This window comes from Erithacus rubecula (assembly GCF_903797595.1).
Source record: "Erithacus rubecula genome assembly, chromosome: 14".
Taxonomy (NCBI): Eukaryota; Metazoa; Chordata; class Aves; order Passeriformes; family Muscicapidae; genus Erithacus; species Erithacus rubecula.
Window position 1 is genome coordinate 13,177,026 of NC_136666.1, and position 10,518 is coordinate 13,187,543.

General features: G+C 44.2%; 1 protein-coding gene across 1 annotated transcript in view; it reads left to right on the plus strand.

Annotated features, from left to right (window-relative positions):
* TNFAIP8L3 (TNF alpha induced protein 8 like 3) overlaps positions 1–8,746 on the plus strand; it is a 44,522-nt gene extending 35,776 nt beyond the window's left edge. The window contains exon 2 of the mRNA XM_079318021.1: positions 5,794–8,746. Coding sequence (XP_079174147.1) covers positions 5,794–6,356 — 563 coding nt within the window. The 3' untranslated portion in view covers positions 6,357–8,746. The remainder of the gene's footprint in view (positions 1–5,793) is intronic.
* The last annotated feature ends 1,772 nt before the right edge of the window (positions 8,747–10,518 follow it).

The following is a 10,518-nucleotide window of genomic DNA, read 5'->3' on the forward strand; positions in this document are numbered from 1 at the left end:
TGCTCTATTGGATTTCTTGGCTTAAAGTTACTGGAAACACTGAATGTTTCTTCTGCAGTGATCCTGTAGCTGTCCAAGAGTAATACACACTCAGGGCTCGTGCCTGGGCTGCTCAGGACTAAAACACTACAGGACAAGTGGCTTTAGTGGACTTCTTTCCCTTTCTGCTTTTAGAGCTTCTTTGAAATCCTGAGTCCTGCAGTTCACATTTCTAATCAATCCTCTAAGATGTGAGTGAGACTTGATGGATAAATAAAACACATTTGCAGCTCATTTCCTCTAACATTTTGCCCGAATTATGGAAATTAAGCAGCTAGATGATTTTTTTTTTTTTTTTTTTTTTTTTTTTTTTTTTTAATGTCAAGAAAAGGAGCCATTATAGGCAAATCTTTAGGTTATAAAGAAACAAACTGCAACACAGTAAATTATCAACACCATAAGCAATGCTGGATTAACCAGTCAGATCTTCACTGCAAGAGCTTTACAATCCCACTGCCTCAGTGCCATCCCAGACCCCCCAGGCTCAAGGGCAGGTATATCCCCAAGTTAAAGTACACAGGTGCATTCAAACTGGGTCACACAAGTCGTTAAACAGCACATTCCTACAACAATTTTCACAGCCCAGCTATGCCTGTGGCAGACTCTGGGAGCGTGCCTGGCCCTTGCCTTGCTCCATGTCCCTCAAGCCTGAGCAGCTGCTGGCAGCTGGAGGGATGCCCACGTTTCCAGCAGCACTGCTGACTCCTTAAAGCCTGACTTTTGCTGCAGAAGCTGTGCTGCATTTTGAAAGTGAAGATTCAGGAGTATTAAAAATATTTCAGCCTCTTCATTATCTTTACTTTCTTCTGCATTTCCATCTTGCTCAGTTAAGACTCAGCCCTTTGCTTCCTTCCAGTACAGCTGGTGCACAGATGCAGGGAACCTTTTCTGGCTCCCATCACCTCCCATGCCTGCCAAGCTGCAGAAACCCTCTTCAGACCTGCAGCCTCTTCATGATTTTAGCTCAGACCTTTAATTTAAAACAATTTAACTCACCTCTCCAGGATGCTCTCAAGCCTACTCAGTAGTTCCACCACATGCACTCCTTGGCTGGAAAACACAGCCAGCCCAACTGCTGGGAGCTGGGGCTACACTCAGTGGAAAATCAGTGGAAAATCTGTCAAAGGCTCCACGTGTGTCTCACTTTGGAGCAGGTGAAGCCACTGGCTGAGGTAACTGATTACCCAGCACAAGCTGCAGCAGGCACTGGGGTGACAGCTCCCAGTGTCAGGTGAAATTCCAGCCAGCCTGCTGATTCAATTTTTTAATGTAAATGCACTGGACAACCTCCACAGAAACCCCTCAGATCAACTCCTGCTCTTTATGTTTTTGTGGTAAAGCCACACTCCTTCCAGAGTTCACTTCAACTCAACTTTCAGCCATTGGCCAGGAGAGAAAATATCCTGGCTGCAAAATGGTATTATGGCTTTGAATAAGTGGCTAACTAGGAGGGAAATGGATTCATTGCTCAGGAGGCTGGTTTCCATATCCTCATAATTGCTTCCAGCAAATGTTGACCATTCTCCCTCCTCACCATAGTGGGAGCATCTTCTGGTTGACTGGATGTGCTGTGTGTTTTGTACAGAGCGGCTGAATGCAGATTTACATAAAAATAGTATTGCTGAGCATTTAGTTCTGACCATTTTGTACTTGGTACAGCCATCTGCAATCAAAATATTTGGAGAATATTACAGATGTTCTTGCATTTTAGTCTCAAAAACTCCTAAAATATTAAACTCTTACATACACTCACTAGAGTTGCCAAGCTCTTTCTGCACTTCTGTTATTAAGCAACTCTGTTATTAAGCAATTGTGTTATTAAGTTTGGTGGATGTGACATCCTTGTCATGTTCAGCACTGCATGCCAGGAGCTGGGTGGTCACTGGTGGGGATGGTGTCCTGCCCTGGCCATGGGATCCCTGGCTCAGGGAGCCTCTCCCCATCCTCCTGCCACAGCTGGGCTCTCACCACCCCTCCATGAGCACCACGGGGCTGGAGAGCTGCACTTCCAGAAGGATGGAAGATTGCTGTGGGATCAATCCCATCACAAGGAGCTTTTTAAACAGCTTTTATCATACACAGCTCTCTAGATGACAGAAAGGTGAGAGCAGATCTGAAGCAGAATTGGCCCTTTCTTTAATAAAAACTAAGATGTTAGATTTGCTATAATGGAAGCTAATCATTACCCAACAAAGCAGTGTGCTTGGAGGGTGGTTTTTCATTTTTAGCCTTGGTGAAATGTTCCTGAGAGCTAATAGAATCTATAATGTCGTTGCTGATTTGTTTTGCTGTATGAAAGAAAGCAGAAAATAGAATTGCTGTATGTAGGAGGTGAAGATGTATTTTGTGTAGTGAGCAATGTGCTGCAGTAAGAAAAGGCTGCCATGGTAAACATGCTGTCCCCACGAAAGCCTGAATGTAATCATGTGGCTAACCACTTGTGATCTCTGAAAGGCAAGGCGTCACCTGGGTGTCTGAGCACAGTGTGATTTTGGAGGCAGGAATCCAAACAATCAGCCCAAACAGCTTCTCTCACTCTCCAGCACACACTGCTGCAGAGCTGCACACCCTGAACCAAAGCAAAGCCAGCACAGCCCTTTGTGAGCAGCCCCCACACTCTTGTCTGGAGGCACAGTGGGCTGGTGGTGCTGTCTGCCCTCCTCCCATCCCAAACACCCCACACACAGTCTGAGCTGGGCATGGGGCCATGGCCAGGCTCTGCACAGTGCCCATCCCAACACCCCACACACCCCACACACCCCACACACCCCACACACCCCACACACAGTCTGAGCTGGGCATGGGGCCATGGCCAGGCTCTGCACAGTGCCCAGCCCAACACCCCACACACCCCACACACCCCACACACCCCACACACCCCACACACGGTCTGAGCTGGGCATGGGGCCATGGCCCAGGCTCTGCACCGTGCCCAGCCCAGGGCCAGCTCCTGGGACAGGTGCAGTGCTGCCCTTCACCTCCTCCTGAGCTTGGCAGCAGTTCCTGACACGGTGCAGGGACCAGGCACAGCTGCAGCCTCTCTGTTTGACAGACACCAGAGTGCACAACAATCTGTGTCCCACCAGGCTCTGCCCGTGCCCACTGCAGCCTCTCCTGCCTGGCACAGCTGGCTGGGATAGAGCACGTGGCAGCCAGTGGTGAACTAATTGCAGCTCCTGCAGCCTGTGCAGTGCAGGGAGCAGCACAGGTCATGGAGGGAGGCAGGGGACAGGAGCCTGCACAAGGATTCGGGGCTGGCATGGCTGGGGGGCTGCACGTGCCATGGGAGGATAGGATGGAGAGGCAGGAGCACAAAGTGGGGAGGGAGCCACAGCAGCAATGCAATAATACATTTCTTTATTTTACTTTTAGAAAGATGAGGAGGAGCTCAGTCTCATGCTGTTAAATAGCAGATCCCACACTTGGGACTGCCATGGAAAAGCATTCCAGCCTTGATATTCAGCAAAACTTGGCCTGATGTTTTCCAGCTGTGCTGCCCCTTTCACAGCCTGCACCTTTCACTGGGAGCTGTGGTATCATTGTCTGAGCTACCAAACCCAGGGGTGTCCTGGCAAAGGACCCATGTTTGAAGGTCGCACTGCTCAGCTTTGTGAGTAAGAGACAGGACTTTGGACACACAAATATATATCACAGTTTTTTTCTGTACCAGACAAACCCTCCCTTCTGAAAAGTTCATTAGAAGCTTTTATGTGCTAATTTAGCATCCAGCTTTGTCTCAGAGATCACACAGGTGGGAGGGCAGCTGCATGTGTCTATTTAAGGTGCTGGTGGCTCTGCTGGTCCCAGACCCCCCCAGGGTGTCTGATGGGGATGGGATGTTTTGCTCACCCCAGCTGCTAGCTGTGCTTGGAGCCCCAGAACTGCAGCAGCTCTGCAGAGCTGTCCCTGCAGCAGAGCCAGGCACAGCAGGACTCAGCTGGGCTCTCACCTGGGCAGAGGGACACGAGGCTCAAGTGTGTGAACTTCAGTAAAATTAATATTCTAAAAACCTACTGCAATTATTTTCAATTTTTGATCAAACCAGCTACTGATCAACTACATCCACTTGATTAATAGCAAGCACTTACTAGAGAAACAGACACTAACAATCTACCATTTCAGTGTGTCAAATGCACATAATTACTCATCACAGATCCTATTTATATACCCACGTACTGCTAAGTGAAAGAATGCTTTCATCCTGGTTTTATCATTCCTAGATTAAATCAGTTTTTCCTATTTCCTCCAGACAGCAGCACAGCCCCACAATTTTCTCTCCAAATGACAGGCAATTCTTTTAAGCACATTGAATTATTTTTTCCAGGTGGTGGTTCAGTTGGAATTAAATGTTACTCTTTAGCATTGCTCAGCAGTACAGCTGGGGCACACAAAGACAACTTTAATGTTCCAGCCAACTTGAAAATCAGAATTAAAAATAGGACTTTAAATTCAGTGTTGCTTACTCCAAGTGAGCACTGTCAGCCAGCACCCCTTTTTCCTGGTGTGAAGGTGTAAGGAGCACAGGGGAAGTGACAACACTCGTGTGCTGAAGGCTGGAAGGGGCCTTGGAGCTCACCCCACCAGCCCAAAGACTCACTCAGGCCCCACAATCAAGTAAGCACCACAAGATTTGATTTGTATTGTCATTTTTAACCTGTTAGTGGTTTGATTTCCCAGCAGCTGGTGAAGGATGTGGTTACCTCCATCCCCCTGGGGCAGAGCTGGCAGGGACACAGGGGCAGCTCCTCTGCAGAGCACAGGCTGAGGGCAGAGGCCAGGGACAGGCAAGGAAGGTGTTTGGGAACAGAGAGCCCACTCTGGCATCACCCCTGGCTGTCCTCCCCAGATGCACACCCTCACCAACACCTGCCTGCAATGATAAAGAGCCCTTTGATCCAACAGAGGCTTTGCTGCCCCAGTATTAACCTGGATAATTATTTCATATCCATATTTCCTCTGCTTTGTGCATAGAGGCTCAGTTAGAAGCCAACATTAATGTGAAAAACAGAGGAAGGCCAAATTAATCTTGACCAAGAATTACAGAAACTCAGGGATAAAGCCCAGCAGTAGCCACGTGTTCAGGTGCTCTGCTGAGTGAAATGTGTAGATATGAGTAAAAAATAAAATATACAAAATATTTGCTTGATAAATGTAGAGAAAATAGCTCATATATTTTTGTCTGGCAGAAGCTGCATGCACTGAAGCACCAACATTTTATAAAAGTCATATTCTATGATTTTGTAAATTGGTAACAAAAGGGGAAGGCATCAATACTACAGATTAAGGCAAGATAAATCTATGCTTGTGAATCTGCTTAGCCTAACCATGGAACAACAGTGCCTCCCAATGACCAGAGTGTAACTCTGAAGGTTTATATATTGCTTGTCACTATCTCTGATTGCTTTTCTCTGATACTTCATGTATTATTTCAACGAGCAGATCTCTGTGCTTTCATACTGAACTACAAAATTAAATGCCTATCACAGAATCAGCATATATATCCCTTGCCAGAATATTCTGTTCTTTACTTGCAAGCAAAAGCCCTGAGTGACAGCAGGACCTGAAACAGGGGTGTGTGGAACCCCAAGGATACCTGGCTGAAACGTGTTGGGAGTGTTCCTGCAGTTGTGACTGTTCTGTCAGTGGCACGTGCCAGGTCTCAGTTCAGCGAGCAGGTACCACCTTTCTTTACTGATTGCAAAAAGAATTCACCAAATAAAACTAACATTTCCCCATTTGTCTATCCCAAACCAGGTCCTGATTATTTCAGCTCCAAGAATCTTGCACTGCAAGCCCAGAAAAAGATCCTGAGTAAAATGGCAACCAAAACCATGGCTAACATGCTAATCGATGACACAAGCAGTGAAATCTTCGACGAGCTGTACAAAGTAACAAAGGAACACACCAGAAACAAAAAAGAAGCCCATAAAATCATGAAAGACCTGATCAAAGTGGCAATAAAAATCGGGATCCTCTATCGAAACAATCAGTTCAACCAGGAAGAGCTGGAGATCGTAGACAAGTTCAGGAAGAAGCTGAACCAAACTGCCATGACAATAGTCAGCTTCTACGAGGTGGAATACACTTTTGACAGGAACGTGCTGGCAGAACTGCTGAACGAGTGCAAAGAGCTGGTGCACGAGCTGGTGGGGCGGCACCTGACGGCGCGCTCCCACGGGCGCATCAACCGCGTCTTCAACCACTTTGCGGACGCCGAGTTCCTGTCGGCCCTGTACAGCCTGGAGGGCGACTGCCGGCCCTGCCTCAAGAGGATCTGCAGCGGCATCAACAAACTGCTCGATGAGAAGGTGCTTTGAAAGGCAAGGACACCCACCAAAAACTCCTCTAGAACTGGCCGCCCTTCATAAGCCATGGTAGGCAAGCAAGCTTCCTTCCCATCAGTCTTACTGCAGTCCCCAGCAGGGCACAGAAGGTGCTCACCAGGCTCGTGATGAAGTGGAAAACTTAAATCAGAAAGCTGTGGATTTTAATGTTCTGTTCAGATAATTCAGTCTTTTTCAAGGAGCAGAGTGAACAAGGCTGCTGCTCTATATTATTCAGACACAGATTGCTATTCGCCGTGATCTCAGTAGCTTTGTGTTCAAGGCTGAACATGTGAACAGAAAGTAAACTCAGATGCATGGCTGTGTAAAAATAGACAGATAAAGGCAAGAGCAATGCATGGAATTTACCCCCAAGGCCCTTGGTATGTATATTTTTATTATTTCCACACTAACTGAAAAGGCCTTGACAGAAAGTAGGTCTGTAATGGATTAAGTTCACTCCTTTCAAAAGGACCAGGAATCAATATGAGAAAACATCTCTGATTTTTCATGGTATGTAAATCTAATAATAGAGTAACAAATCATACAAACTGAAGCAGGAGAAAATCTAAAGAACTGCTCTATGAAGCAACAGTTTCATCAGTTTAATTTTATACCTGCTACCAACAGAGAGAAGGTTTCATTTTAATTTGAAATTAAGCTCAAAGGTAGATAAAGTAGTAGAGCAGCTCTCAGGGTTTGTGTATTGGGTAACATCAGATGAGTTCAGGCTGAAGGTTGTGCTGCTCTCACTGTTCTGTCTGACAGAACAAAATACTCTTGGTGAAGATTTTGAAATTGCCCTTGCAAGGAGCAGAACACCTGAGACACCAACATTCACATCCCTGATCCTCAGAATACTCAGCCTCAATAATACTCTTGGTTTAATGTACCTGTGACAATTGTGCCTACAGTAAATCAGAGGTGGGATACAAAGGAATCCCATCCAGTATTTGTGCAGTGCCTCCAAGTGTAGCATATCCACAGTAGTCAAAAGAGAACAGCCTTAGGGACTGGTGAGTTTCTGGAGTGAGTTTTTGTTCTGAACATTTTCAATGAATTTTCTGGGTTTTTTTTTGAAATAAATGTCTTCAAACTGAAAACATTTTGCCAATAAAGGTGGGTTTTGTACAGCCATGGTTGGACACAGGGAGTGTGGGAGCAGAGCTGATGCTCTGGCTGCCACTTGCAGAACCCAGAGTGAAAAAACACATGTTCAGAAATCTCCCCTCTCCTTGTCCTCCAGACTCATCTCTGCCTCCTGACTCTGCAGTATCAGGAACCCTCTCCTTTCACAGAGACACAGAGAGCAGACAGTGCCATCCTCTGGGGGTAATACCTTCCATATCATGTATAGTATATAGAGATGCATGTATCTGAAAGTTGACAAAGACAAGAAAATACATTTGGAAGCCATTCCTCTCTAAGGGAAGCTTACAGGTTGATCACTCATTACTTCAGGATAATAAAAAAAACATGTTTCTCACTTAAATAAATTCTTTAATACTATGGTATTAAGAGAAAACTGTTCAAAACTCTTATTATCCTTCTGTCTTTCCTCACCCCAGAATAACTATTTTACCTCTTGCAACAACAGTTTTTACTGTCATACCTTTATAGAGTTGGGAATATATATAAATACCCAAGTCATGTACTCACTTGGGTTGTCCTAGATGGATTTTTACCTGTTCCCAGGAGAACTCATTCGAAGCACAGTAAATATGAAAGACATTGGCAGAACAGTTTTTAATGGTGTAAATTTCCCCCACATATTACCTTTAACCATTAAAAGTAGATTTAGTCACAATGAAGGTGACAACTCCTTTGCAACACAGAAATGAAACAGCAACCTTTGGGGTTGCAAGTTCAGCCAGTTGCAGATCCATATTTACATTTACATGCATCATTACCTGCATTTCTTCCAGGCATGTACTTGTCAACTGATGCTTTTGAACAGTATTTCTTGTATCTAACGCTCTGTCCCAGTGCACATGTCAGATTTTGTGTGTTTCATTTGTGGCAAACAAATTTAAGTTCTTCTTTTAAAGCCAGAAAAAGATTATTCAACATTCAAGATGTCCAAAGGAAAGGGATATCCTGTATTTGTGACTTTTTGTGTGTTGCAAGTATCAATATTCAGATTCTGGTATTTTAAACACACCAGCTGAACATCTGTTGTTTTATTTAAAAATAATCTGAGTAGCCTTAAGGAAAGATATGTTTTCAAGTATTTCTCATACTTGCATATCCTGTATATTCATTGTTTACTTTTGTACTTGTAGCTTGGTATGTAACAACATTGCTAAAATATGAGCAATGTTCAGGTCACCTTAAGTATATTATGTATTATCACATTTGTGGATTAAAAATGTGTGATTACTGCCTTTTTTTGTTTCCTTTTGATTTATTTATCCTACCCCCTCTACTGTATCATAAGCACAAGTCAGCAGGAAAAGAGCAGATACCACGAGCCAAAAATCTCACTCTACCAAGGACCTTATCTCAAGCTTCCCATGATAGATTCAGCCCAGTTTATCTTGATGTGATTGAAGGTAGATAGAACACACATTTCTGACATTTCACAGCCCTGTCCTGAACATGGAGATGCTGGAACCTACCAGAACATTTTAACAGCAAGCATTTATTCTCCTGTCCATATTCCAGAAAAGGCAAACTGTTTTGGCTGAAAGAGCTCAGGATTTGCAAACAACTCACATGGCAATTACACTGAAAGCAATGAAATACTGGCACAAAGAGAAAACTGACAACTACCTTAAAATCAAAGTTTAAAGCAATCTCCTTAAGTGGTGCTTTGAGCCTTCCTGCTGGTGAAACATTGTTGTCAGGTTAATTTTATGAATCACATCATGGCAGGACACAATATTCTTTGCTTCATCACTGCCAGCTTTATATAATAAAGACAAGAATGTTAATGTTCAAGAAACTCTCATGGGAGTGACACACTTCTGACATGTTAATGAAATGGTGCCTGTGCCACAGAGCTGCACATGGGATCTGATTTGTGCTAGAGAAATGTTCTCAGAGACAGGCACATAAATAGCTGGCCCTGAAGAGAACCAAGCAGTAAAGCACAATTAAGTTTCACCACAGCAACAGAAATGCAAAAAGCAAGTTTTAACTGGATGAGTTAAGCAGGTCTATTTTTGTTTGTGCATAAATCAAGGCCAGAAAAAGACCATGCACAGTCTTACCCACACAGAAAAAGATAATTCAGCTTTTTATGCTGAAAAACTACTGGTGGGACTCTATAGGAGAGAAACACTTATCCAATACTTAGAAACCATCAATGTCATTTATGAGCTACTTGCAAGTACAGGAAAATCTCAAGACAGTGCCATCCATTACACAAATTCACTCTTTTGGGTGCTTACAGAAAGAGGAGGATTTGGGAATATTTAGCAGAAAGTAACAAAATCCAACAGATTCAGTCTGTATCTAAGAGAAGATCCTGCCTCATACTGCCATGTTGCACTTCCTCCAGTTCTCTTACCAATGTGTTTGTTTCAGTAAAAATACCTGAAAATACTTGAGGTAAGGAGGTAGAAGCTGACAAAACAATTGAAATATGGATCCAATACAATCACTTTTCTGCTGCCTCCCAAATATCCAGAACTCACAGGGCACAAAGCAGTGGAACAGTGAGGCCTCCAGTCTCTGCTAACCTGCCAGTTCAGCATGGTCAGTATAGACTGAGTGGCCTCTGGCTGCCTCTTGAGCCAGCTCCTCCATGCACACTGCTCATGTGCTCTCTTCCTTCCAGCCTGCTTCTTTGAGCCTTATTGCCCTTCCTGGAAAAGAGGTTCATGCTTCAAGGCTGACCAAGCCACAAAGAAAAGCAATTATAACACTATGGAAGATGAGGATAGTCACAACAGAATTTTCAATACAGAATTAGATGGAATGATATTCCTTTGCAGAGTTACCTCTGCAGCTCTGTTTCTGAGACAGCTGGATGCTGGGTCAGGGTCAAGATTGCCAGCACTGAAACAATGATGTTCTCCAGGGATTGAGCTCCCCACCTCAGCCAAGACTTGGTTCTGATGCAAACAGATACTATTAAAATAGAAACTAGTTCTTAATATGTAGAAACACTGCTACATGTGATGGAAAAAGAACATTTAACAAGTATTAAACT